General features: G+C 44.5%; 12 protein-coding genes across 12 annotated transcripts; 5 read left to right on the forward strand and 7 right to left on the reverse strand. All coding sequences in view use genetic code 12, as the record gives it.

Annotated features, from left to right (window-relative positions):
- Window positions 1–297: 297 nt before the first annotated feature.
- MED14 (Med14p) lies at window positions 298–3,345 on the forward strand (the record flags this gene model as incomplete). Its single annotated transcript, XM_025479305.1, has 1 exon — window positions 298–3,345. The coding sequence occupies one exon, from the start codon at window positions 298–300 to the stop codon at window positions 3,343–3,345; it is 3,048 nt and encodes a 1,015-aa protein (XP_025338778.1).
- A 40-nt stretch (window positions 3,346–3,385) lies between these two features.
- CXQ87_000738 (uncharacterized protein) lies at window positions 3,386–5,174 on the reverse strand (the record flags this gene model as incomplete). The annotated part of the gene is made up of 3 exons (XM_025479306.1): window positions 3,386–4,065; window positions 4,092–4,758; window positions 4,791–5,174. The coding sequence occupies 3 exons, from the start codon at window positions 5,172–5,174 to the stop codon at window positions 3,386–3,388; spliced, it is 1,731 nt and encodes a 576-aa protein (XP_025338779.1).
- Window positions 5,175–5,610: 436 nt separating this feature from the next.
- On the reverse strand, window positions 5,611–6,830 carry CXQ87_000739 (uncharacterized protein; the record flags this gene model as incomplete). The annotated part of the gene is made up of 2 exons (XM_025479307.1): window positions 5,611–6,264; window positions 6,309–6,830. The coding sequence occupies 2 exons, from the start codon at window positions 6,828–6,830 to the stop codon at window positions 5,611–5,613; spliced, it is 1,176 nt and encodes a 391-aa protein (XP_025338780.1).
- Window positions 6,831–7,074: 244 nt separating this feature from the next.
- HIS3 (imidazoleglycerol-phosphate dehydratase) lies at window positions 7,075–7,731 on the reverse strand (the record flags this gene model as incomplete). The annotated part of the gene is made up of 4 exons (XM_025479308.1): window positions 7,075–7,174; window positions 7,210–7,363; window positions 7,399–7,621; window positions 7,648–7,731. The coding sequence occupies 4 exons, from the start codon at window positions 7,729–7,731 to the stop codon at window positions 7,075–7,077; spliced, it is 561 nt and encodes a 186-aa protein (XP_025338781.1).
- A 1,283-nt stretch (window positions 7,732–9,014) lies between these two features.
- On the forward strand, window positions 9,015–11,477 carry KIC1 (putative serine/threonine protein kinase; the record flags this gene model as incomplete). Its single annotated transcript, XM_025479309.1, has 1 exon — window positions 9,015–11,477. The coding sequence occupies one exon, from the start codon at window positions 9,015–9,017 to the stop codon at window positions 11,475–11,477; it is 2,463 nt and encodes an 820-aa protein (XP_025338782.1).
- A 96-nt stretch (window positions 11,478–11,573) lies between these two features.
- On the forward strand, window positions 11,574–14,048 carry CXQ87_000742 (uncharacterized protein; the record flags this gene model as incomplete). The annotated part of the gene is made up of 1 exon (XM_025479310.1): window positions 11,574–14,048. One exon carries the CDS (start codon window positions 11,574–11,576, stop codon window positions 14,046–14,048), a length of 2,475 nt encoding a protein of 824 aa, XP_025338783.1.
- Window positions 14,049–14,106: 58 nt separating this feature from the next.
- On the reverse strand, window positions 14,107–15,003 carry CXQ87_000743 (mitochondrial 37S ribosomal protein bS1m; the record flags this gene model as incomplete). The annotated part of the gene is made up of 1 exon (XM_025479311.1): window positions 14,107–15,003. One exon carries the CDS (start codon window positions 15,001–15,003, stop codon window positions 14,107–14,109), a length of 897 nt encoding a protein of 298 aa, XP_025338784.1.
- Window positions 15,004–15,335: 332 nt separating this feature from the next.
- MDM10 (Mdm10p) lies at window positions 15,336–16,673 on the reverse strand (the record flags this gene model as incomplete). The annotated part of the gene is made up of 1 exon (XM_025479312.1): window positions 15,336–16,673. One exon carries the CDS (start codon window positions 16,671–16,673, stop codon window positions 15,336–15,338), a length of 1,338 nt encoding a protein of 445 aa, XP_025338785.1.
- A 185-nt stretch (window positions 16,674–16,858) lies between these two features.
- CXQ87_000745 (uncharacterized protein) lies at window positions 16,859–17,617 on the reverse strand (the record flags this gene model as incomplete). The annotated part of the gene is made up of 1 exon (XM_025479313.1): window positions 16,859–17,617. The coding sequence occupies one exon, from the start codon at window positions 17,615–17,617 to the stop codon at window positions 16,859–16,861; it is 759 nt and encodes a 252-aa protein (XP_025338786.1).
- Window positions 17,618–17,810: 193 nt separating this feature from the next.
- On the forward strand, window positions 17,811–19,052 carry CXQ87_000746 (uncharacterized protein; the record flags this gene model as incomplete). The annotated part of the gene is made up of 1 exon (XM_025479314.1): window positions 17,811–19,052. One exon carries the CDS (start codon window positions 17,811–17,813, stop codon window positions 19,050–19,052), a length of 1,242 nt encoding a protein of 413 aa, XP_025338787.1.
- Window positions 19,053–19,072: 20 nt separating this feature from the next.
- Window positions 19,073–19,852, reverse strand: CXQ87_000747 (acetate uptake transporter family protein; the record flags this gene model as incomplete). The annotated part of the gene is made up of 1 exon (XM_025479315.1): window positions 19,073–19,852. One exon carries the CDS (start codon window positions 19,850–19,852, stop codon window positions 19,073–19,075), a length of 780 nt encoding a protein of 259 aa, XP_025338788.1.
- Window positions 19,853–20,832: 980 nt separating this feature from the next.
- SPO72 (Spo72p) lies at window positions 20,833–27,661 on the forward strand (the record flags this gene model as incomplete). The annotated part of the gene is made up of 2 exons (XM_025479316.1): window positions 20,833–21,822; window positions 22,304–27,661. The coding sequence occupies 2 exons, from the start codon at window positions 20,833–20,835 to the stop codon at window positions 27,659–27,661; spliced, it is 6,348 nt and encodes a 2,115-aa protein (XP_025338789.1).
- Between the last annotated feature and the right edge of the window lie 191 nt (window positions 27,662–27,852).

A 27,852-nucleotide genomic window follows, 5' to 3' on the forward strand; every position in this document is an offset into this window, starting at 1 on the left:
ATCTCGTCGTTTTTTAAGTAAATGCATATATCACGAGAATATTGGCTGCAAATTGTAGTAGGCACAAGCTTCCGCACTAGTAACACCGGTGCTGTCATGCAGGCCACCGGTCGCACACTAAGATGAAAGTTACAAACTGTGAAGGAAAAAGTGCTTTGGTAACTTCAATCACATTAGAAAGCTACGCCCGTCCCCGTGGCAATCATTCCAGAAGCGGCTTTTATAGTCCTGTTGACCTGCATCTGTCTCATACACTCGACTTCAAACGTTGATCGACTGATTAGGCGACTCTAAAGTATGGAGGTCCTGCTGGCTGCATCAGGTATCCAGAATGGATCCACCAACGGCAACTTGGGCTCACTTCCTGAGCTTCCGCATGTTACAAATAATATCATTCCGCTCTCGAATGTGTTGAGATTCTACACCCAGGAAGCTTATAAGCAGTTGAGCCGATTGATCGAGAACTTAGCCAACACAAAGACATCCGAAAGCGATATTGCCAGGAAGAAGAAGTTCTTGGAGGTTATTGTATCCCTCAGAAAGGACTTCTTGAAGATATATACCCTAGTGAAATGGGCGCAAAATTCAAGAGATGTTTCCAAGCTTATCGATCTATTGAACTTCTTCAGGACCCAGGAGTTTTACTTCGAAAATTTGGGTCACGGCCTCAATGAGCTCAATAACTTTAGTGGAGCCAAACTACCCGATTCCGATATATTTACAGCTTTGGAGCTTCTAGTAAAGGGTCGGCCCCAACTCCCGTCATACAATTTCATTCTGAAGCCGCCAGTCTCGCCCGAGAAAGTTCTAGAGGTCTTGAAAGATCTCAATTTGACTTTAACCGCTCGAATGGCCTTAATCAAAGAAATGCCACTGCGTTTCAACAATAATTATGAGATAAAGGATGGCAGAGTCATCATCACGATCCCCAACGAATTTCAAGTATCCATCACAGTCGGTAACGACGAAATCATTGAAAACAACGAGGATTACCCAAAATCGCCATTCTTTTTTATCGACTTTGCATTTTTATTCGGTATCAACCCAGATACCGGCCTCATCACACACAAGGATAGCCGGATAATAACAAGGCTCCCAGAAGCCTCTCGTTCGAAGCTTGAAACAGCAATGAATCAGGTGTTGCTTACGCAATCACTCACCGGCCTATATGACTCGCTTCACAAATACTCGATTTCGTTCAAGCTATATCTCATATCAAGACAATTGAGAGACCTTTCTGTCAACAGCAAATGGAAGAACAATATCCAGTTCAAGTACTCGTCGTCCCTTATAATTATAAATTATTGGTCTAAGAACTACTTTTCAAAAGAGTGGAAGTCATTCATTGAAATTGGTATTGACCATCTGTACAACCTCAATTTCCGTTGGTTCAAGAACGGGAAGTATAATTTGAACCACAACATCGAGAGCATTACCGGAAATTATGAAGATGAGGCGCAGGATCTAAGTGTTGATTGGATTCTAAGTCTCATTATCAATAAGCATTCTGAGATCCTCATGCACAAAATCTTTGAGCAGTTGCTGGAGCAATTACCTCCTGAGGCATGCTCATCTATCAATCCTTATCAGCTCCTCATCCAACTTACCCCCAAGAAGTCCACTATCCTTGCCATCAATCCACTCACTGGCTTCTTCTATTTCATGGACCCTTCCCCTATTCAAGCTCAGATTCAGAATAAGATCAACAGCCCGCCATATACGTCGAAGAGTACCCTTTTCATCAGTGAACGCGAAATAATCGCCAATGTGGTAAAATACTTGATACAGCTCAGATTGGAGAGTCTCAGTGAGACCCTAAATAACCAGTTGATCACTACTGAATGGATCGCCAATGATATCATCAAATTCAATGATGCTGAAGTGAGCAAGTTATATGAATCCTTGCAAGCTGAAGACACAAACGTTATCGAGCAAGCCAACTCACCGAGAAAGGTTCAATTTTATAGATGTCGCAATTGGCCAACCTTCTCATTTTTAATAAGCTTGATAAGTGGTGTGACGCTAAAGACATACTGGTGGGTGTCTAGGCTTAAGTCCATCAAAGGTGAGTGGAGAATCCAGTGGATGCAGGTGTTGAAGCCCGCTCAAGAAGATGAGCTAACCTATTCATTCTTCAAGAATCTTTCGAAATCTGGCTCCAATTTGATTGTTGATCATATCATCGTTGAAGAGTTGCAGAGTCGAAAGGTGAAGTACTTGAACTTTAGTGATGAATCGGCCCTCAGCCACTTCAATCTCCCGTTCACTTTAGAAAGCTCACCTTCAAGATACGAGTCGGTGTTTGTATTATTCAATCATGGCAATTTACTCCCCGTTGCCGTTTCGTCAACATCGTTGTTTCTTCGTGTGAGATTATCATCCGACGATGTATCAACGAAGATGGGTTTGTCAATTTGGGGGTCACTCAAGAATATTTCACAATCGGATATTGGTGTCTTGGAAAAGCTCAATGTCAACATTCTCAGCGATAAGGAAAAGTTCGAAATTCTGGCCCTGATTGATTTCTCAAGGAAACTGATTGAAAGCAGTGAGACAGATGGTACACACAATCTTCTCAATCAGTTGTTTGGCCATTTGGAGAAGGTTGACCTGTTGGTGAGGATGTTGTATCAACTCAAGAAAACAGACATTTATGTCACGACTACAACTGTTGACCAGCTTGCGTTTACGATTGACCCAGTTTACGAAGAGTTCCATTTGAAGCTTCCAGCGAACGATCAAATGCAACTACAATTGACCACAGGGGATCATGAGGAAGATTCAGTGAAGGTTTTGACTAAATTCCTCAACAAACAAATTGCTGAGTCTCATGACGCACTCGTGGGATCCATTCGTTACCTCAAGGAGTTTGCACCTGTAATCAGCTCCATGAAAAAAGTACGCAATTACTTGCTCGAGAAGAAAACACCAAAACTTGCAAACAAACTTTCCAAGCTTCAGTTGGAGATCAAGTTTCAACATCTCAACTCCTTTCAGTTCATTTTCTATCACAATAGCATCAACCCCAGCACACCCAAAAAGACCCAGAAGGATCGCATCTCATTTGCAATGAGTTATGCTCGGAACAAGTTTGACGCAGAGGGAAGACTATTCTTGAAATTCTCCATGAAAGAGAATCTCAACTCTCAAAACCTCAAGTACAAGCCTTTATTTGAGATGATATTCAAGGCTGTTGGTGAGTTACAGCAAGAATTGCAGAAGGGCTCCGAGAAAGGTCGCTTGATGAAGCTTAATTACGACTTCCTTCTCGACCAACGGATATTGGAAACTCTTCTATTGAAGATTACGGACTGTTTCTTGAATTACATCCTGAATGAGTCTTGATATTGCTGTGTTTATGAAGATTTAAAATGGTATACGTAAGTTAATGAACGATGGTGAAATATGTACAAGCTACTGCAAGTATTGAGGAGCATATAATCACAAATGTAACAAAAGCTCTCTCTGCTGCTCTAATATTATTCTTGCAGAGTCTCATGTAAAACGAACAAGGTAAGATTATGCACACAAGAAAGCAGATAGATGAACCCATGACACCGACAATTTTATCGAACTCTGGAACCAAGATAGCCAAGAATACGAATGCAACATTTACGCCAACGCGAACGAGGAACTGAAGGACAGCTCTGATTAGCCCATATACCCTTGATTTGCTCTCCTTCTGACTGTCGAGATCAAGAAGTGCATCAAGAGTGGAGATAATTGGCTTCGCATTGAGCGGTGTCTTTGCCAATGGAATGAGACAGATCAAGGCACTTATGAGCGGATAAACCCATCTAGGGTATCCAGCTGTCTCAAGGAGATTACTCGTCACCTCATTATTACAAAGTCCACCAAACATAAAGAAGCCAATAATGGCCATGGAACAGTCTGCTAGGCATGTAAGGGTGTAAGTTGTCACCAATGTGTTCGTAAATTTGTGTGGATGCCTCATATCATTCTTCAAATTCGGGAATATGGCATGACCACTGAAAGGTGCCATGATGATACCAACAGCAGCGAAAACATCGGGTATTGATTTGGGCCACAAGTTAGTGGGCATTACTTGTATGAGAGATCCCGGTGATGACGTTTTGAGAAGTCCACAAAGTGCAACAAGCACGATAATGGAAAAAGTGGCCAAAATGCCGAACCCAGAAATATAGACAAGATGGGCAATGGCATGAAGGTGAAAGGCGTGAGAACAATCAAAGCCAAAAACTTGAAACTCGTCTTGGTCCATCCGGCTGCATCATTTCCCAAAAGAGAGTATAAAGAATCGCTGAAAAGCAACACGAGAGACACACCAGATCCGAGCAAGTCTATTGTAAAAATGATCGAAATAAGAAGCTTCGCAGTTGAGCCGTAGGATGCGTAACCAAGATCGGCGTAAGTCATGATGGTCTGATCAGTGTCCATTGCTTTAGAGATTAATGAGGCTGTCCAATATGTAGCTGCACTGCCCAAGAGTAGCATTGAGAAACCAATGACCCATCCACCCCTCAAGAGTCCAACAGGTAATGCTAAAAGTCCGACTCCGATGAGAACATTGATAGAGTTCAAGACCGTTTGAGGAGCTGTGGATTGGCCAGCGATGATGGTGACGAGATTACCGTCTTTATCCTCAACACGCTTGATGCCAAAATAAGACGCAGTGGTTGCCCCGAGCGGGTCAGTCTGTGTGACCCAAAAGAGAATGCTGGTTGACTCTTCTTCTTTGTTAAGGGTGTCATTCCTGTGATCGAAAGGTTCTCGTCCCTGGATTTAGTTGCCTGAAGAATGCTGCTGACATCATCTTGGTAGAACACCTCGTTAAAGTTAGATGGACCCGAAGTACCGGGCAATATGTTGGAAGGCCTTAAAGAGTTGTGCTCGTGAAGAACCGTGCTCAACCTCTCACCTCTTGGAGAAGGAGCCATGAGATCAGGGTCGAAAAGCTCATCATCTTCGTAGCCAACAGCAGAATCATTGTCATCGGGCCCTGTAAAAAACGATCTCTTCTTCAGGATGTTGGCATCGATCTGGTTAGCGGCAAAGGATTGTGCTCGGGTGAAGGAGGAAGCAAAGTTGTGCAAAGAATTGGGACCTCTGAAGGAACCAACCGGTTGAGTAAAGATCGACGTTCTTCTCGAGGGAAGAAGTCTAGAGTCCTCCGTGTATTCCTCGTCAGACATATGCTTTGTGACAAGTTTTTGTTCAGGTGAAATTGGAAAGAAAAAGTTTGCAGTAGCGGAAAGTTATGTTGTGGTTTCATTTCTTATCTCTGCCAATTTAGGCGAGCATGTCAGCCGCACGTCCTGCTGCAGACTACACGAGCTCCAGGGCACCTAGGTTACAGTATTTTTTTGAGGTAGTGAGTGAGGGCATATTGGTTCCGGCGTTTTTAGTGAAGTTTTTCGTAATAATTCTCAACTTCACGTTGCATAAGTTTAACTGCTTTGGTACCAGTTTCAACGGCGATCCGCATTCTCGAAACGCCGATCGCCCTGATATGTCAACAGTCCATGCAGCTACCTCGTCTGATCAAAATAGTGGGATTGTCGGACTTCAAAAATAGCAAAACACAAAAGCTAAGCCTATTGCCTCTATATTATATTTACAAGAATATGATCAGTCCAAACACCGACTGATGACCATGGCGGTAGCGGAGCCAACGTTTAACGAATCGACAATATTATGTTCATCGTCAGCCCTACCCTTTTTCATAGCTACGAGGTAATCGGAACGCAACATCAAGTTCTTTTTGATACCACTACCCTCGCTGCCCAAGACTAAAAGAACAGGAGATTCACTGAGTAAAACTGGCAAGTCACTAGTTTCAACAAACTTGTTTTCGAGATGACTGGCGTGGTTCTCTTTCATCGATTCAAGCTCTGCTTCACTTGGCCTTGATGTGGTAGACACAATATTCCACCCGCTTTTCTTCATGCGGTCAAAAAATGGCATGGTTTCACTCGTCTTGAAAATCGACATCATGTCAAGCGCTCCAGCGGAGGCTTTCGCAGTGACAGGTCCTATCCGTGCTGAATCCTGACTAGGAACAACAATAAAGTCAGCGCCCAAGAAGTACGCAGATCTGACAATGTTGCCGAAGTTCATAGGATCGGTTATTCCGTCAAGGTAGATCCCAAGAGGATTGATGTCTTTTTTAGGTCTGGTAATTCCCCTAGCTAGCGGATACCTTTTCTTCTCTCTGGCACCCGTCTCCTCATTGATGGTGGTCACATCGTACTCACCTTCGAAGGTATCGACATTAAAGATGTTCTGGAGCCTGAGGGCTTTGTTTCCAAAACAACTCCGTTGTGAACTCCATTCGAGCTGAGTTTGTTCATCTCCATTTTGCTCTTCTTCTCCACCACCTTGATGCCATACTTCTCGGCAAGACGTAAAATCTTTCCGGTGTGCTCTCGCGTATTGAACGTATAAAGCTTGCTGAATGAATCTCTTTTACCAGCTGTTAGGGCCGAAATGACAGGGTGGGTGCCAAACACGTACTCAGAAAGCGGGTTGAGAGAAACTGGCTCTCTCCGCGTCCGGTCCTCATAAGAATCACCAAGCTCATGCTTACGGCGCTCTTCACGTAGTCTTCTCTGCTTTGCGACTTTCTGATCCAACTTTTTCCTCTCATCTGCCGTGATGTTGCCGTACTTTCTGACGAAGAACTCATCCTTTGAGATGTTCATGCGTTCCCATATTTTGCGATCGTCTTTTTTCTCCAGCGTATTGAAATTGTCGTCGAATGTCTTTATTCCTTTTCTGGCATTATGAGGCTTGAACACTGGCTTCACAGCGTGGAGCTGGACAGTGGTGTGGAGAGACCTCTTTATCATGTATTACGTTGTGCGATGTCTCATCGCATCGACCTCACAGTTGAAATACTACATTTCAAGCATGAACCCCCAAAAGTAAATTTTCTCGTTCTCAAAACCCGGCTCTTTCTACTGAATTGTCTTCGTGATACTCCTGTAATTTTTAAGTCAGCCGACTAAGTTCCCTCTTCTGCACCTATTCTATCTCATTTTGTGGCTCTAGGAGCCTTGCTATGTATTGTCTGAATAAATATGGCCCAATTCTCTAAAACAAGACACCCTTTGTGCTTGGAACATCGTTTGCACCAGTCTTGCTTATAGCCTCCTTCATCGCCACGGCCAAGGCTTTGAAAGCGCTTTCAGCTCTGTGGTGGTCGTTGAATCCTCTCAAACAGTCAACGTGAATTGTAATAGCAGCACCTTGAGCAAAACTTTCAAGAACATGGGGATCATCTCGCAAGACAAGTCACCGATCTTCTCTCTCTTTAATCCCAACTCAACGACAGCATAAGGTCTGTTTGACAAGTCAACAACAGCTCGGCTCAAAGCCTCATCTAGAGGGCAAACCCGGAACCGAATCTTTTGACACCCTTGACCTGGCCCAAGGCTTTGTGGAATGTGAGACCTAAGGTAATACCAACATCTTCAGCGGTGTGGTGGTCATCGATGTGCAAATCACCAATACACTCCACGATGAGAGACCAGCCAGAGTGTTTTGCCAAAGCATGCAACATGTGGTCCAAGAAACCAATACCGGTTTGAACCAGAATCACTTGTGCCAGACTCAGCTGCGTAGCGTGCTCGTCGTTGACCTTTTCGGGAAAATGGATTGTTCGACAGCGATATGGCCACCATCTAAAGAGAGAGCTATTTGGATTTTTGTCTCATTAGTGTCTCTCTTAATAGTTGCAAACCTAGACATGGTGTAGTTGATGTAAGTGAATATGTTCAATGAGCTTATCGCGAATAAAATGTCTTGTATAGTAATGAGTCACCCTAGACCTTTAGCCAAGCCTAGTGAAGATTTTTCAACAGTGTCGCCTTCAATCTCTGATTTCAATGAAGCGATTTGATTTAAAGTTGAGAAAACGAGTGCCTCGACGATCGTAGTCTCATATCGATGTAAGCTGTATTGTACGCATTTGCAGCCATTCTACTAAATCAAGCTGAATATGCAAAGTCATGCAGAGTCTACGATAGATATTCCGGGCCACAAAAATTTGATCCTTCCTTGTTGTACGAATTATCCGACATCTTGGAAATTCTATTGATGAAAGGGCAAGAACACGAATAGGTGGTCCATTGCTCTCATGTTCCCCATTTATTCCGAGCTTCAGCGGGTTAGAGGCACATCTCAATAAACTCTCCAATCGCAATTTCTGGGACTCTAGACAAACTCAAAGGCCCACAGGTTTGATATGACGCAGCTTGAATCCGAATTGCGATTCTGTTTGTCTGTTTGGATAAGCCAAACATCTGGAGTCTACGAGGAACTTGAGATTCTTGTCGGAGTCAACCATTATTGCTGGATGTCAGACATCCATTCCTTCTCGGTCAACTTCGAATCGTATTTAGCAAAAGATCATACTCAGCATGCTGAACTACAAATTTGCAACCATTTGGCTTGTTCTAGTTCAGTTGCATTTACGGCAGATGGCGAAATTTCTTGAACTGAAAAATGAGTCATTTTATAGCTTCAAAATCAATGCAAGCTTTCCAATTGTAAATTTCAACCTACTGCTAGATTGCAATAATTTGATCTTCGGCTTAGCCCGATCTAGTCAGAAAAAGTCGCACATTAAAACGGTCTTGTTTACTTAAGCGAGTTCCGACCGCGGCAAGTATACCCCTAATTAATCTAAGGGTCAAAGAATTATTACTGTCTAATCACGATAATTTCATTATTTTAACACCGGGGTTTGAAGCAAACGACAGGGCCCCTGTGCTTAAATCATCTCTGTACAGTCCAGCTTCTGTTCTGAAACCTGCCTACGAAAAACCGATCGTGAAGATACCGCACATCAACAAATAGGTCTGATTCAAAACCTGTGCATCTCCTTTCGTGATTTCCTACAGGCATTTGCCCCCAACCCATCGTTCAATTGGCCCAAACGTTTCCTTTATTTGCCTATAATCTCCTAAGGCATTAATCAATCGATCCCTGGGAACCGTGCATGGTCATAGCTTGACCCGAGGCTCTAAGCCATGTCTTCAATAGATTCATACAAGCGAACCGAAGTGATCGGTCAGGGAAAGTTTGGTGTGGTTTACAAAGGGTTCAATGTCAAAACGAAGAAGGTTGTGGCCATCAAGGTACTAGAGCTAGATACTCAGTATGATGAGGTGGTCGATGTCCAGCAGGAGATTCAATTTCTCGCTGATTTGAAAAACGCCCCTAACGTGACACACTATTATGGCTCTTTCCTTAGTGATACGAAGCTTTGGATTATCATGGAATACTGTGCTGGTGGGTCTGTGCGTACGTTATTAAAGGCTGGCTTCTTTGAAGAAAAGTACATTGCAGTTATCGTCCGAGAGACCCTACTAGCCTTACTGGCTGTGCACAAGTTGGGCGTCATTCATCGTGATTTGAAAGCAGCCAACATTCTTATCACCAACGAAGGAAATGTTCAGGTGTGTGATTTTGGTGTTGCAGCACAACTTTCTGCTAACTCCTCGAAACGTACTACCATGGCAGGCACGCCCTTTTGGATGGCCCCTGAGGTGATTCGTGAAGGTGACCAATATAATGTCAAGGCTGACATTTGGTCTCTAGGTATCACAGTTTTTGAGATAGCTACTGGTAATCCACCATATTCGGATAAATCCTCCAATTGGGCGATGACTATGATCGCTAAGCTGACTCCTCCCCGTCTAGAGGGAAGAGAATACCCTCAAGCATTGAAGGAATGCATTGCCCTATGTCTTGACGAAAATCCTGAGGAAAGACCATCTGCTGATGAATTACTGAAGTGTAAGCTTGTCAAGCAGTATAAAAGCATGCCCACAAGCATATTGAAAGAGCTAGTCTCAAAATACCTTTTATGGCGTGATAAAAACTCAAGGCGAGATTCTGTCTTTTACAATATGAATCATGATGAATACAACGAGGAAACATCTAACGAAAATCAACTTCAGGTCAAGTGGGATTTCGACTCTTTGAGTAGCAAGGAATACATTATGGATAATGATATTCATATCAAAGAGGTTGAGCAGCATTTTCCATACCTTCGAGACGACGATGGCGAAGAAACGCACGACTACACACTCACATCTCAGCCAACCCACCAGGCTTCCACACTTCATCCTAATCCGAAATACAGCTCTAGCAGCAACAAAAACACAATTGCCCAACAAACATATACAGGTAACGACAAACCTTCCTCGAATGTCCCGAAGTCTTTGAGGTCCCTTTTTGAAGATGATGATGATACTTCAAATCGTGATGATAGTATTTTTGAGGATCCACGTCTTCCGGCTTTGGCTTCTGTTAAAGATTCCTATCGCACGGAATCGCCAACGATCGAAATTCCAGACATGGAAAGTTTGGCTATCATGTCGTCCACTAATAAGGATGCACAGAATTCCACACAAACTTCTCACAATGGGTCAAGAATAGGGAATAAGCAGATGTCTCATGATGCATTGCCGATGTTAAACAAACCTCCAGCATTAGTTCATTCGCAATCGGCGTCTGCAGCCCTAGAGCCAAGGCATGGCTCTCCATCAACTACCAGACCACGAAAGAAGACCATTTCCAATACCCATGGATCAAATTCAGCATTCCAACAATCTGCACCTTTGCTGCCTTTATCACAAGGACCGCATCATGAGCCCGTCAATAGGCACGAGACACCTTCGCCAGGTGCGCCCCCGATGAGCGCTCACGGTGAACATGGGCCCACTCTCAGTCCATCTAAGTCAATGCGTGCTCTCCATTCAAATAGCAATCCTATGCTACAGCCAATCAATTCCAAGGTGAATGGTGAAAAGGTGTCGCAGCCTAGCAAGGAAATCAACACGAGCACTGCAAATTCACAGGTGCCGTCTGGCACAAACCATGGTCAAGCAAAGTCAAAACGAGAAAAGCCATCACTAAGAATTCAAATGCCTGTTCCCAGTTCCTCTGTGAATCTCATGTCCGCGTTGACCAGCGAGGATGCGGAGAAAAAGGGCATACTCAACAATGCTTCAACAGGCCACATAAATTCCGAGAATATCAATCAGTTTGGCATCAACCCTGCCCTTGTGGGTAATGTTACGTCAATGACTCCAGTCGCTGAAAAAGATACACAGCTAGGTGAGCCATTAGATGTGAGAGACTTGCAACAGAGGCAACAGGCTTCCGTTCAGAAAAAAATTTCAGCAATGCTGGGGCCAAAGACTGCGCCCATAAGCTCTTCTAACGCTGGCGGAAACTATTTTGTTACAAGAAATCATCCCTCTCACTCGGTCAGTGGAGGTTCAAGCATATCTGCAAGCACCACTCCAGTTAGTGCGAAGCAGCTTCCAAGATTCCCACAAATTCCAACAATCAACAATGACTTATTTAGTGATGCTTTCCCTAAAGCTAAATTGACCGGGGAATTGGAGCTGATTCTAAAACTTTTCAGCCAAGGCTTGGATGCCCTTGAAAGCAGCTTACAAGAGAGACAATCATATAGTTAATTGAACACATGATCTCGGTCACGTGTCTAAACATGATTAGAGTAAGTGAACTAGGTAGTAGAGTTCTTCTACATCTATCGCCATCAACTGTACAATATGCCACCTCGTATGAGACGCCGTATCACTACGGCTAAACGAGAAGAAATAGAGGCAGAGCAGAGGCTATTGGACAAACAGATTGTTCGTCCCTTCGAGACAGTTGAAGGTCTACCGATATCTTACAACAAACCACCACACGGTCATTATGAGGATGTTTTGAAAAATCCCCTCACTTTGAAGGATTCTGCTGTGCTATATAACTCGCTCATTAGATCGAGAAACACGTACGTGTTCCATGCGCCTATGTTCAAACTATATTGGGTGAAACAAACCGCCTATGCGAAGAAGTTGGCAGAATTGGAGAAAGGACCACAACCTGCGAAAGAAAGGGAAACGAGGCGTCGATTCGCCAAAGCTACTAGTAATTCACTTGAGGCAAAAACTAGGACGCCTATTCTTAGTGGGGACGTGAATGCAAGAGATGTTATGTCCAAGTTGTCCGAGGCCACTTTGTCCTTGGGACCTCACTCAATGGAGATCCGTATATTTATTGCTAAGGACGCCCGTTCTGAAAAGTCAAAGGCTCTTTCTGAAATATCTCAAATATCCGACGGATCTGACTTACTCATGAGAAAGGAAGCCCTAGGACCGCCTCCAGGACCTATGCCTCAACCTATATATGGTCAGCCGCCCATGACTGCTCCACCTCCTCCTGGTCCTCTCCCCGGTGCTGCTCCTACAGCGGTACCAGCGCCCATGCCCACTCCTCCAACACAGCCCAGTCGCACAGATGAACCTCCTGTGACAAGCGAGCCTCCCAAGAAGAATGACAATACGGAAAGCGGGGCCAATGGCCAAAATCTGAACCCTGAAAAGGATACGAACCCTGAAAAGGACACGGAGGATACGGAGGACAAAAAGAAGGAAATTGAGGAGAAAACTAGTGAAAAGACTGATGAAACCAAACACAGCGTTAAAGAGAAGGGCTCTCCCCAAAAGCGGAATACAAAAGGACCGGCAAGGGGCAAAGCGAAGGCTGCAAGTGTCGAAGCGAAGCTGTCCAAAAAGGATTCGAAGGATGCAGAGACTAAAGAAAAGAACCCCGAGGAAGAAACAAAGTCAAAGAACGAATCAAAATCTTCAGAAGACAATGAAGATTCAAAGAAACTGCCTGAGAAAAACACCCCTTCAACAAATCAGAAACCTCCTCCTGCTTCATCCACGTCATCAGCAAGTCCTGCCCCTGCTGCCGGCTCACAACCTAATACGGCAACTCCTCCTTCCGGAGTTGCAACCGGTGGCTTTCCTCGACCACCTCCACCTCGTGCTGTGGACATGACGACAGTTGATAATGCAATCATGATATCCAATCTTAATGCAATTGCGAAGATAGAGCTTTCACTTAATGATCTCATGAAAGTTGTTGCAAAGGGCACGGCCTCCGAGGATCAAATAAACTTGTTCAAGACATACATCGAAAAGGCGAAGCAGATGGGACCACAACCTCATCACGCTGAACTTTACTTGGTAAGAGGTTTACCACTTCCACCTAACTTCCCACGACCATATCCTCCCAAGCAATACGCTATTCCGCGTCCTCCCAAGCCAAGATTCAACAACCCGTTGAAGCTTACAGCCTTCCAGGAAAAATATTTACACAATGCCACACTCGTTTTTGAGTTTCTTGAGAATCCAAACGTTAGATACGTGATTCCAAGGGATTCCATATGCGAAGTTCTCCCACCTGCCAACCCCATCACGTTAGAGGATGGCTCTGGTGTGAGGGATGTGCTTGTAAGTAATATTTGGATACACAACATTGAAGATGTTGAGAATTACGAAAAAAAGCTTGCCGAGTATGATGAGGAAGTACGTGCTAAGGAGGAAGAGGAAAGAAAAAAGCGGGAGGAGGAAGAGAAGGCGCAGAGACAAGAAGAAGAAGGTGAGAAGAAAGATGATGAGTCCCAAACCACCGAGGCAATCAAGGAAGAACCAGAAGAACTACCAGCAAGATCATCGAGGAGTGGAAGAAGCAAGAGGGCCCCACCTCCAAGGAGGAAAAAGCCTTTGGAGAAGCCCGAAGAGCCACCGGTTCGCTTCACGACTTACTCCTTCACTCTACATGGCATTCCTGAAAAGTTCGTTCCTATTGTGGTCAATAGTATGAGACCCATGAAACTCGTGCAAGAGAAGATGGAGAAGATTCTCAAGATTGGAACGCGAGTCAGCTCATTTCATCTTTGGTACCAGGTTGATGCTAAGTTAGATGAGGGAGTTGCAGAGGATTTGAGACAAAGCGTCATTCTGGAAGAGAAAAAGATGACTGGAGTTATGCCCCAGAGTATTGAGCGGGAGCAGCCAAAGAAACGTAAACGGGAATTCAAAAATCCAAGACCCAAGAAGCCTAAGGATGAGTCGCCCTCTGGTATGCCACCTCCGCAGTTCGCAGGTGGCAGTGTTCCTTCCTCTGTATCTTCCACTGGCATTCCAAGTTCGGCGCCAATACTGGCCGAGAAACAATTCACAGCATAAATCAGGAGTTTTTTTTCAAGTCTTAATAATCGTTTAAATATATACAGGGAACGGACATTTAAGATTTATTCTTGGAGACCAAGCCCAACAAGTTCTCCAATGCAGCGGCATCTCTGCTGTTTCTTTCAGAAAGGCTGCCGAAATTAGGGTTCGAGGCAACGTAGTTTGATCTGTTAGCATAAGATGGTCCACTCTCAGTTCTCTGAATCCAAGAACCCACTCTAACACCATCAGCGTACATTCTAACACCACCGTATGGTGTGAGCTCGGCCTCGTTGACCTTGAACGGAAGCACGAACTGTCTGGCGTGCTTACCAGGCGCATTATTGATGAAGTTGTTTTGAAGAATGGTTGTTCTCTCGTTCACGGATGCAACGAAACCGCCAATAGCGGCTTCTCTATTATCAACGAGACGACCAGGAGCGATGACCCCATGCTTAATACCATTTGGAGTATTATTAAGGCGCCCTTTCTGATTATATGAAAGACCTGCTGTACCCTGAACAGCCCTAGGGGATGCAGTTCTAGAGGCCTTACCAAACTTTCTGCTCATGTCGGTTAAAGATGATGGGCGCTTGATGACATTTTCTGAAGAGGTAATAAACTCCTTCAAAAGCTGTTCTAGCTTGGCTGGGATTTTGAACACAATGGATTCTGGAGACCTTTTGACCAACCACTGCTTGAATTGTTTCGCAAGAGCAGGGTTGGCTTTGAGGAGAGCCTTGACGTCACGCATGTTTGACTTAGAACCAAGGTTTAAGTCTGCCAACACACTGTCCGCCTCAGAAACAGACTTGTTGACGCTTTTGGAGGTATCCCATGCAAAAAGAGGGTTGGCTTTGTTGGAAGGTTTCTTCAAGACAACACCAGATTCCTGGAACTTCAATCTGTTGTAGTGAGGACTCGAAAACTTTTCAACATCTGGTATATTGTTGGAAGTGTCCATGGCATTCATGACAAAATGAGACACTCCCACTTGTTTTGGCAAGGTTGACTTGATACCATATTCAGAGCGTGACGAACTGCCTTTAGGTGCAAAAAGGATTTGATGGGTTGGGGCAGCCAGATCAGCGCCTCTGAGAGTTTTGCTCAAAGGGGTTGCTACCTGGGCAATCCTGGAGTCTTTGAATAGCTTATAAAATTGCTGATTTTTCATGCTCCTGGCCCTTGAAGAAATCGATCTTTTCAATTTCTCGCTCTTGATTTTTTCACTTGTCTGATGCACGGGTGTACACACTCTTGGGTCCTCTGGGTCAAGCTACAAGAACTGTCCTGGAGATAGGTATATTAAGATGCATAAGAAAAAGTGATGCCAAACTTACTGAACTCTGGTGTGTTGCTCATGGGATTAATGTTAATTTTCACACCAGTGCTTACCAAGAACTCTTTGTAGCGCCCCACCCACAATAATTTGAGCATTCTGTCGCTCAAGCTAGTGGAGGCCTTGATGACGGAGGAAAAGTTACTTTCGCTAACTAGACTCTGGAATGCCGTCATTACAGTCTGGTTCTGGATTTCTTGCTCGCTTCGAAGACGGCTCAAATCTGAGGTCGTGAGCTCTCCTGCGTTTTGTGGAGGCATGGGATTCAAGATACTTCTCCCCTCTGGAGGCCTATAGGATGAGTTTGCAAGGATCAACCTTTCATTTAAGTTTGCTGTCAGTTGAAAGGGTGGCGCAAGACTATCATGATGAATGCTTGGGTCTGAGCGTCTGCGATTCGATTTTGGCGAAGGTTTGGAAAAATTATAGAGCTCAAAGCCGATCGAAAGATTGCTTGCGTATGAGTACCAATTGAAATCATACTTCGAGCAAACAGTCGAGGCAACAGACGTCTTGACATTATATGTGGATGAAATATGTCCCAAGATAGGGTTGCATGAGAGAGTCATTGTGAGTGGTTTGCCCGTGGATGTGGACCGTGTCGAGTATCGAAATGCTGTTGAAAGCCCAGGACTCATCGTCATAGCAGCGTACCAAAATTCGGCACCCATTGATACGACAGAATTGTCGAATTTGGGAATCAACGGAGGAGATGCGGGGCGATTATTGCCAAAATTATATAGGCACCTAAACCCAAAGAGTGCCTCATTAGTAGAGTAAATGTATTCCTGGGAAAATCTTGGGGTGTTTCTTTGGAGGTACATGATCATTGTACCATTTCTCTTCAAATTTGGGTTATTGACACATTTGATAAGGAGCTGTGTCTGTCTCGAGAGTTTCTTGATGAGCATAGCTTCGAGGACAGATCCTGGGAAGTACATTCGTCCGTATAGCATCGAAGCCTTATCGTTTTTCGGGCTCTTGTTTCGTTCGGAGATATGGTGGTAGGGCTCTATTATACGAAATCCAGCGATGGCGTCCTGTAACGAAACATCCCTTGTTCCCGTTGCATTTCGAAGCGGTACAGACGTGTACATGTATGCTATGGAACCGTTGATAGACCCGTAGTTCAGGAGTGTAAGGGACAGCGCCAGGTAGTCTGATGCCCGAGACAGAACATCTAGTTTAGCGCCATTGGGGGTCTGGAAATCTAGGAGAGCTCTCGATGTTGCTGTTATGTTGTTGAAAATATTATCTTCGTTCCAATTGGTCGCTTTGAAGAAGCATCTTTGTAGGTATTCCATGTGTGTGTACATCTGATGGAGAGTAGTAAACTGTTGATTCACTGTCAGTCCGCGCGCCAGTAGTCTTTACGGTTGTAATCAGTCAAACAGATGCTAGGGATTGAATGCATATTTTATTTTTGAGTCTATAACTGGTATTTTTGGTGGTTCATGGGTCTATGAATTTGAAAGCAGAGTCGGTGTTACTAACTCGAAAGAGGGGTGTCTCTGGACTTTTGAGTCGTGAGATCGTTCAAGTTTTCAATGAGATTCTCAATTGCTGGAAACTGTGGTTTAATGTAGCCAGCTTTCTCTGCGACTGTCCGCATGGGCGCTTTTCCGTCCTTCAATTCGGATTCATCAGTCATGTAGAAGATAAGAAACTCAACGACCTTGAAATGTAGCGTTTGTTGGATGTTAGCGAGCTCTCCAGCTACATTCTCGTTTTCAGGAGAGAGTTGTAGGAGTCGTATAATGGCCATACAGCCTCCACATGCCTCGAAGACCCGCATGTTCTTGAGGTTCCGCAACAATATGTGAATAAGTAAAGACACAAAGGAAGCACATCTTTCCAACGAATAAGCCGTGTTGTCTGGTTCTAGAAAACTTAGAATTAGCAGCATGTTAGCTTTCTTGCTGAAGATGTTTCTCGACTCCGGGTGAATCAATAGGAGCCCCATCATGGCAGTATTTAGCTGATTCCATGTCGAAGTGTTTGTATTCTCATATCGGAGAGTTTTGTAAGCGGCTAGAAGCTCGTTGGCCAAGTTATGCTGAAAGTTTTCCTGGAGTGCTAGGAATGCTACTAGCTTCAGATCTGTGGACCCTGAAGAATGCAGTTTTTGTATTGCCGGAGCTAATGATCTGAGCAACTGTTCGAGATCATGTATGCCTTTTTCCACAATTTTAGGTTCTTCTGAATTCAACTGTTCTATGACATTATCCACGGCTTTTCGTAATGCCATTTTGTTTATATCTGCCGGGGAGTATTTACGTTTTCGGTAGAGTACATACGCGATTGACAGGCGCAGTACCTGAACTTATCAAGATAGTGTGCGCCAGGTTCTCGTCGGGCAGTGCACTTTTTTATATTTAGTTCCCGCAAAAGAATTTTATCACGCACTACCTTAAAAGTCAAGATCCTATCTAGAATCCGTTATGACAAAGGCCACGGTGTTCTGGGGCTGTACTGCTGCCGTTGTGCTGTCCGCAATCCAGTCCTTGGGTATTACCCTACAAAGAAAGAGTCATGTCATTCCTATTATACTTGAACATAGAGACGATCTCGAGCTCGATAGCGCAGATCCGATAGATATCAGCATACCAATGGATAACCGTGGCTCAACTTCCCAACAACCGCATCATGATTATGAGGCTAGCAGACGCACGCATCTTTACAGGAGACATCTCTGGCTAACAGGATTCCTGATGTTCATTTTGGCCAACGTGTTTGGCTCAATAGTCCAGTTGACGACACTACCGCTCATTATTCTATCTCCATTGCAGAGTATAGGGCTAATTTTCAACTCCATTTTCAGCAGCATGCTCTTGCCGGGCGAGAGTTTCACGAATAAGCTTATGTTGGGCACAGGCATCATATCTGTTGGTGCTTTTATCATCGCCTACAATGGAAGTGCCGATGGAGATCTGCTTGGTGATATCGACACTGATGAACGATTCAGACTTGTTTTGCAAAAGTTCCGGAGACCCACTTTCTTGGTGTGGTGGCTCTTCACATTTGTTGTCATTTTGGTTTTGATCAGGATAAACTTTGTCCTCTCAAGACGAATTCACCAGCTCTCATTGCACAAAAAGGGCAAGCGAATTTCTAGAAACAGCAAGAAGGCAGCCACACAACTTACTCTTCTCAAGGGTACCCTTTTTGGGGTGATAAGCGGGACTTTGACAGCCCATACATTTTTGTTCGCTAAATCCATTGTTGATGTTATGGTTGCAACCCTTATCGAGCGGGAAACACCGAAATCCCTGTCTACCTATGTAACTTCGGTGTTACTCCTTCTTGCCACACTCACAATTGTGGCTATGCAGCTCGTTGCCTTCAACTTGGGCTTATCCCATATTTCAACCTCCATTTTATACCCATTATGCTTTTTGGTGTACAATTTGGTGAACTTGTTCAATGGTGTGTTGTACGACGAACTCCTTCTGAAACACTTGATGACCATACCACAGCTCTTCCTTGTGGTACTAGGCTTGATCGGCGTTCTATTGGGTGTTGTAATGATAAGTTGGGACAGTGCATTTGGGGCCCATGAGCCCCCAGTTAACGAGGATTCTGATGTGCTACTTAATGCAAAGTTCCCGTACTTCCAAGGAAACAACCAGCGTGTGCTTTCTTACGAAGAGAACGAACTACTCAGACTGATACACTCAGCATAAATTATAAATATATCTGTCATTTATTTGCCAATGACAGGGAGCGCAATGGCGTTAGGCAAAAAGTATGAGTTTTGTTTGTTGGCGACTCCAGCGAAAGCACAATACCATCCACAACAAGCCAGTATAACACAGAGTATGCCTCCTGCTTTCAAACAGCTGGCACTTCCTGTGAGATAGTGAGCAGCCAAAACGAAAAATGCGATGTCCAAGGTCAAGAACAAGGACATGAAGATCAAAGTGGACTTGAGGGTGCACATGAGCATCATGAAGCAGAAGATGCCCCATCCAATGAGGTAAAATCCGATGCTACTGTTAAGCTGCTCGACGTCATCACCATATGCCGCAGCGATCCCAAAGGCTTCAACGTTGATAGCTCCGAAACTGAGCCAGAATCCCATTCCAAAACTCACCAAGACCGTGCCGGCGAAGCAATTACCTATAATAAGCTCCCAGATTCCAGCAAATGCTTCGACAAATCCACCATAGAAGAAGCACAATCCAACCGCAACGTTTGGCTCCGTAATACCTTGAGCTCCGGCTAGGTACAATCCCAAAACGAAAGTGGTCAATGCGAATGAAGCGAGACCCAAAGCTGCCGCATTCCCGAATTGGTGTTTTGGGTACGTGGAGTACCTATCGGGCATCAACCTTCCCCCAAATGCTGTCATAAGCTCATGACGATAGTATCTCTTGTTTCCCAAGATTATGAACTCGTCGCCCTCACCTGCGACTTGCACGGGTGCAAGTGTCGTGCTATCTTCTGAATTGATATATTTTTCGGAACTTACTGAGGATGACATGGAGACGTTAAAGGAAGCAGCAAACTTAGAATCTTGAGCATTATATATAATTTCGGTGTTATCTGAAATGGGTGCAAAAGGCGTTAAGCAAGACATGCATGTCCTCGCGCGATTCTGTGGGGTACCTTCTAACACCTAAGCCAGGCACATCAGCCCATCCCGAAACACCGAGATACTTCAAAATGCCTCTAGCGCTATCATCACAATTTTTTTGAATTTGTGCTCATAATCTAGCTATAACCAATAAATCGATAGTCTAATTGGACTTTGCGTATCGCCGAGTGTTCACGTGATCCTCTATCTCCGACCTCTAATTATTTAATCCAAATTTCAGATAACACAAGCCTCTCTATCTCCAAAAGTGGTGATCGCCAAAAAATAAAAAGCACGTTTACTGATTCTTCTGGCACCCCGCCAAGGAGCCACCACAATTGCCTCGAGAAACCCGCTGGACCTCCACCACAGACTAAAACCGAACTTTCAACGCCTCGTTATTTGGAGAGTCGGTCTTACAAATTAAACCCTTTGATTTCGTTTTAGTTTTGTTGTTAGTAGATGTTGGCCAAGTGGGGCTCGGCATTAAGGATGTGACAGCTTAGTCTCAAACTATCAGAACCAACATCGGAAATCTCGATGACAAGCTTCAGCGTATTATCTCAGACGATTAATTTATGAAATGATCTTTCGTCGATTTGCTCCTAGTTCATGTCTCGGAGCCGCTGAACAAAGTAGTTTTCGCTGCTTCCCAACCAACAAATGCTTCAAGTGGTTCCAAGCGTCTGGCTCAAAGCCTGGCAGAGGTTGGACTGATTCTTGGGCAATTGCAGTCATCTAGAATGTCTCTAAGTAAATGGCCAAAATTATGGTCGGTTTCTCACTGCGATGGCTGCAAAATAGACACCTCGTTGCATCGATGGTGCATATTTCCTGCATCAGCTCGCTCCATCGCCATATCAACCACCATCAAGGCTACACATACTATGGCTCTAGTCCCATACCGCTCTAATCATGACCTCATTAAACTACGGCGGTTGCTTTTCCATGAGAACGCAATCAATAAGCGCTTGGGTCTTGAAAAGGTGAAGATGTATCTGTGTCGAGGAAAGGTCCCTCACGCTGTGAACGCTACAGCTTCCCTAGTAGCACTCGAATTGATGGGAAATTCTGATTCTGAATGTCTTCAGCAAGCTTATTGCTCCTGTTTGACCCGAATAGTCAATGGCCTTCTAGATCCGTTCCAGCTGGCATCCGTTGCGCTACCCCTCCTGAAGCTAGCTAAAGAGATTGGTCTTCCATCGTCTTTTGTGGAGATTCGCCATATGGCCACCCACGAAGATCTACCGTCGTTGGATCATTTGAGGCTCATTGCGGCTGAGGCTAAGAAATGGCTTCTGGTGAATTACTGGGATCAGGTTGTCGAGAGCGCAGTTCTAGTGCCCGAAAGGGACCATCATCAAACATACACATCATCCAATACAACTGCAAATCTAAGGGTCTACAAGAAGCTTAGGAAACAGGCTCTTGATATGGATGCAGAGTCGAAAGATGAGGGACATTCCAAAAATCTCAATGCTGTTATTCGCAAGCTCAAGTCCGATCTTCAACGCTCCGCTCAGCGTCAGAATCTACTCCAAGACTTGATCTTTAATTGCCTCATATACACCGACAAGAGAAACAGAGATGTACTGAAGCGAACAAAGTTCAAGACCCTAATCAAGATTTACTGGCCACTCCTAGAAGAACTAGGCCGTGAGTTCCAGGCTTCCCTCCTCTTTGCGCTCATTCAACAAAGCTCAGGACGATTCGCTATCGCATTAACAGCACAAGAAGAAGAACAAGCTATTCCATGGGTACAGCACCTCATTGAGCAGCTTGTTACTGGACAATTTCCCATCAGCTCGCGGCTTCAAGATGTGGAGGCACTACAGGACAGTATCCAGACTCACATGAGCCTTTTAAGAGACAATTCAGTCCTCCTTAAAGCAATTTCATCTGAGACAATTGAGGCACCCCTAAAGAAAAATACGTTCAGAATGCCACCTTCTCTCGATGACCTTCTAGGATCACCGAAGCGCCAGAAAGTGAGCGAACTGCCCACTCCGCAGCCAGAAGCCTTGCATACCACACAAATAGAAACCCCGGAGTCATTTTTCCCTTCGCATCCAAATTGGGCTCCTCGGCCCTTTGGTTATAGAATGAAATAATTTTTTTCATATTATTTATCGCAATGTCAACAGACTTTCAATATTTACCAGTTGCTTCTTTCGCATTATCCCTGTGCCATTATCGCAGCATTCCAATACGTAGGCAGTCTTATCTAATCGCGCACACACAGAGCCACTATTCAAGCACCACACCAATCTGTACTCTTGAAAGCACATTACTTCCAGAATGTCTCCGCAATGGATGCCGCAAAATCTACAAAAGCGGTTGCTTCTATATATCCTCCAGCAGCTCCTGTTGTTCTCGGAGATTGATCTCCCTAACTTGGAAGAGGTGTCTCTAAGCAATATCCAGCTTAAGGATGTATCTCTTGATCCAGAGAAGGTAGGTAAACTACCGGGCTTTACGCTACGATTTGGTGAGCTCAAGACTGTGGAAGTCAAAGGCGGCGTGGTTGGTGGTGTGAATCTTAACATTACCGGAGTTGAACTCGTATTGGCCACCAAGATAGATGATCTCGACCAGGAACTCAAGAACATGCTGGTACTGTTGGCTCAAAGCACTGTTAACTTGGCAAATACTGTTATGTTTGAGAGTGATCTTCGAGACAGCTCCTCGGTCGTTCCGGAATCTGAATCGGATTCGGACACTGAGTCCAAGCCGAGCTCCAGCGGGTCTGGGGAATCTCTTGGTTCTCAAACACGTCCTAGTGCTTTAGGGGGCGTGATGTCTCGAGCATTGGAGATTGCATTGCTGAGATTGCAGGTCAACATAGCGGATGTCAACATCAAAATCATGTCGGACTCGGTTGACTTCTTGATCTCTGTCAAGAATATTTCCTTCTCGACCACTAATAGACAGCACTCAGTTAAGGTCGAGTCATTGAAGGTGTCAACTCTTCGTCCAGATTTAGATCCAGGTCATGGAGTGGAACGTGCGTCAGAAGTGAGCGCCTCAGACTCGGAGAGTGAACAAGATGAAAGAAGCAGTGAGGACGAGTCTGCTGAAGAGTCTTTGATGAGCAGTACAGTCTTCACTCATGAAGAAGCAAGTTCAGTTTACATGAGTGCAACTGCTCAATCGTTCAAGCCTCCCGAGGTCGCTGCAAATGAAGCTTCAGTCAAACCCGTTCATCTCCTTTACGTGGATGAAGTGGATCTCAACTTCGAGGGAATGTCTCCCTTAACCGATCTTCAAATTGACGTCGGAACTGTACGTTTAGCGGCAGTACCCTTGACACCCACTATCTCTTTAGTGGTGAACAGCATATCCAAGGTCATGAAGCTCAAAAGTCACCAACTCCGCAAGCAGCACGCCACGACTCGCTCTTCTGCTCGAAATGCAAGCCGGCCTTCTTCGAGCCTTTCTAATACCAGTCTGGAGGAGGTCCTGGATCTGGCGGGATCTCCTCAACCTCAGCATGAAGCTCTCTTCGAAAAACTACATGTCGCAGAGCTTTTCCTCAACCTAACCCTGGCCATTGATGACAATGGTGACTTTGCATCCGAGGAGGATGAATTGGTGATTGCAGCATATAACACAAACGTTAAGCTGAAAAATGAGGCTCTCGTTTTTGGTGGAATTGAGACGCTCAAGATCCTTAAAATTATAGGCGGCTTGTCAACTGAGATCTTCCATTTTGTTCCGGAAAAGCCGAACTCCCGTTCATCATCAGTCTCAATTGATGCTGAATCGTCAACACCCGGTATTCAGCATGCACGAGCAGACATTCGCTTCGAATATTTCAGACCAGAAGCCGGTGATGAATCTCCAGAAACGACAGTGTTGCTCTCGAAGTCAGCACAAGTCAAGCTTGATGCAGACTCTTTGCTGTATATCCTCAATTTTTCAGAGGCTACTCAAGCTCTCCTCGAGAATTTGGGTACATTATTCACAAGCCTACGACAATTGCGAGATGCAAAATGTTTGGGCACAAAGAATCGTCCACCGAACGATGATACATCATCACAAACGTCTCATTTTGTGCTTCAGACTTCGTCGATTCATTTTGATATCCTGATATCCTCAAGGGCCGCATTCGCTTGCAAGATGTTCCCGGTCACCTTCAACACCTCTGCTGGCAATTTGAGCATTCAACGCATCTTCATAGAGTCTATCGTGGAGGGGCAAGCTCGCCACTGCTTGACAATACCAAACATCAATTTCAGAACTGGCTCAGAGAGTTTGTCGATGTACTTCGTTTCACAATCGACCCCCCACTTGCGCAAGGAGCGGTACTTCTGTTCAAAGAATCTCCATATCGGAGAGATTGTTGGATCAATGACTGCGGAAGATATGAATGTCTTCAAGAGGGATTTTAAGGCGTTTAGTCTGATATTAAGGTCTCGCGATACTAAGGTTAACGCATTAGATGTCTCACTAAGAAATCCAGGTACCACGAAAGATAGCAGGCTACCCACTTCTCTCGGCCATCTGATGTTTGTGGGTCAAAGGCGTTTTGGAAAGCATCAACCTAAACCAATGTTCCGCCATAGTGAGATGAAACATAAGGCATCGCTCAGTCTTCACGTCACGAGTTTCGAATTCACGCTATTGAGCTTATTTCCTCGTTTTGGTGACTTGCTGCTTCTGGTAAATGAACTTGCATTTATGAAAATTGGTGGAGCGTTCAATGGGTTTGTGGGAGATATTGAAGCTGTCCGCAAACAAGAACAAGCAAAAGTGAGAGAGTCTTTGGTTAATCGTTTCCCGGACACCGGCCCAGTTATCGTCTTGAGTTACGATAACTCTGAAAAAGGAAGCACTATTGATATTGTGATTCGAAAAGTTATCTTTCATTATTACACGCATTGGATTCAACTTTTTGAGAGAAACGTATCTCAAACCCACAAGACAGAGGGCTTCGTTCAAGCAGCCACCCCATCAAGTGGAGCTGATCAACAAAATAAAGTGGATCTCAGGTTCTCGTTCTGGGACCTCATTATTTCACTCAATCCAGGCAGGCTTTCCAGTCAAATTCAATTAGCCACTGAGAGAGCCGTCTGTGACTTCACATTTGTGAGGGAGCAATTTTACGTGAAAAGCTCCTTTAGAAATGTCGCATTGTTCTTGATTGATGACTGGAGAAATCTTGTCCATGATGAGACTTCGATTGAACTGAAGTCAGAAATTTCGGCAGGACAATGGTTAAAATATCGAGGATACCTACGTTGTGGTCATGCAAACTCGACTCACGTTGGAATCACGGTTAACACAGATATTGATAGCCTTAAAGCAAGGCATGAGAAACTTGGAATACGTGGTGACATTTCTCTTCTCGATATCAAGCTCAATTCGGACGAACATCTTCTTGAGCTCTGTGCTGACTCTTATCAAACTTTGATCCAGCTGTTGAACGATTTGAAGGTGCCCGTTACATTCAAAGACACCGAGAAGTTTCGGTATAAAGTGGATACACCTTTTTCAATGCCTGATGAAATATTAGGACAGTTGAAAGATCTTCAACTAGAGAAGCCAAGTGACACTCATTCTGAACCACTGGCTCATTCAAAAATGGATTTATCTCATCTCAAGAATCTTGAGCAATCTATTTCGGATCTTAAAATGGAGGAAGAAGCTAGTGAAGGTACAGGCGCCTCTATAGCTTTCATGGATGAGCACTTTCGTGATGAAAAGAATGCCTCACACACCAGAATTCTTCCTATGAGCTTGATCGTTAATTTAACAAAAGCAAACATTTACCTCTTTGATGGGTACGATTGGAAGCTGACGAGGAAATCTTTAAGACAAGCAGTAAAGAACATGGAGAAAAAAATCAATGCTATCCGCTTGAAGAAGAAATCTGATGATGAGAAAAGTGGTCACAAAGGCCCTGATGCTTCTGCAGCAAGTGTCGACAATGAGGCAAATTCACAATTCAATGCCTCGGATAGTAATTCAGCTGCCCCTGACGAAGAGGGTAATGAAGTCAACGAGATTTTATTTCAGTCGATTTACCTTGGCATGCCTGGAGATGGTACTGCCAGTAATTTGGTTACAAGCATGAACACTGAAATGCAAGCCATAAATATGGAAACTGCCAAAGATGAAGCGTTGTATCCCAGCCTCAATGTTGATGTTGAAAAGCAGTATAAAGACTTGAAGCTCAAGAGATCAAGGATTCATAAAGTGTGGGCCGACATTGAGAACGTCGAAGTCTATGTTCAAAACTACACCAATCGAGACCCAAGAGTCGACGAAACGCCTGAGGATATTGACAAGGAGATGGTGAATAAGGTCGAAGTAAGACTAGATTCCTTAACTATATTCGACAATGTACCTTCATCATCATGGAACAAATTTCTCACATACATGAATGCCATTGGTGAGCGGGAAGTGGGAACATATATGCTACAGTTCACCATGATGAACGTGAGACCGGATCCCAAATTACCATTTACTGAGGTCGTGATGGACATCAAAACTTTGCCTTTGCGTCTATATGTGGATCAGGATACACTCATGTTCTTGGGAAGATTTTTCCAATTCAAAGACAACCGGTTCAATTTACCGGTGGACGAGCCGATTTTTGTTCAAAGGCTCGATATCAGCCCAATCAGATTAAAGTTTGACTACAAGCCAAAATCAATGAATTATTCAGGGTTTAGAGCGGGTCAAAATGCTGAATTGGCGAACCTCTTCATCCTTGATTCGGCAGATTTGAAGCTTGCTAAGACGAAGTTATATGGTATTTTGGGATTCCCGAACTTGGGACAGGCTCTTAAGGAGGCTTATGTACCTTATATTCAGAAGTATCAATTGGCCGGTCTTTTATCAGGCCTAGCTCCGATCAAGTCTATCATCAATATTGGTGAGGGGTTCAGAAACCTTGTCGCAATACCTTTTCATGAGTATAAAAATAATGGCCAGGTGATGAAAAGTATTCAAAAGAGCTCAAAGTCGTTGACAAAAACGACGGCTTCCGAGCTATTGAAGCTTGCTGTCAAGCTAGCTTCCGGAACCCAAAACGCTCTTGAAAGTCTGGAGAAGTACGTTGGTGGAGAAGGCAATCAGGCAAGGGACCCCACGAATCCAAACCTTTCATCAAAGAAATCGAGGAGAAGTTCCAATGAGTTTAGTACGCTTCAGCAGCATGATGAGAAACGGGACCTCATGCAAGCGTCTCAATTGTTGAAGAAAAGTGCTCCTCTTGATGACAATCCCACTGAGGATCGCAAGCTCTACTCGGTAATGCTGATGGATGACTTGTATGAAGAGGACGACCTGGACCTGGATGGGTTGGAAGGATCGGTATTAATCCTTGACTCAACAGAGAACGGCAAGGAAGCCGAGGATGATTCCGATGACGAATTGGATGAAGAGGAGCTTGAGATTGCTAAGAAGATTGTTAGTCTCTATTCCAATCAACCAACAACTACACGGGAGGGTTTACAATTTGCATACAAAGCGCTCGGCAAGAACTTGAAAACCACCAAAAGATCCCTATCAGGTTTAACGCACGAGCTCAAGAATGCAGAGAATCTCCAGGAGCAGTTATCCTCGATAGCACGGAAATCTCCGGCCATTGTGATAAGACCTATGATAGGCACGACCGAGGCAATAATGAAGACGTTGATGGGATTAAGTAACGAGATTGATCCGACATATGTGGTGGAGAATGAGGACAAATACGGAAAGGACAATTGATAAGGATTGCTCCCACTGCGTCTCACTTTGATAGCTAGATCCACGGCAGCACAGGGCGCCGCGGCATCTCAGGGCGTCCCGGTCGTGCATCCCGTCTGCGCTAGTGCCTCACAAGGCATCAGGTGTGATGCACAAATCTTGCATTTCTTGGTGGTCCGACGGTTCTCGCATAGTCGGAATTCCTCGTTGTT

The sequence above is a fragment of the Candidozyma duobushaemuli genome (assembly GCF_002926085.2).
Source record: "Candidozyma duobushaemuli strain B09383 chromosome Unknown A_B09383, whole genome shotgun sequence".
NCBI lineage: Eukaryota > Fungi > Ascomycota > Pichiomycetes > Serinales > Metschnikowiaceae > Candidozyma > Candidozyma duobushaemuli.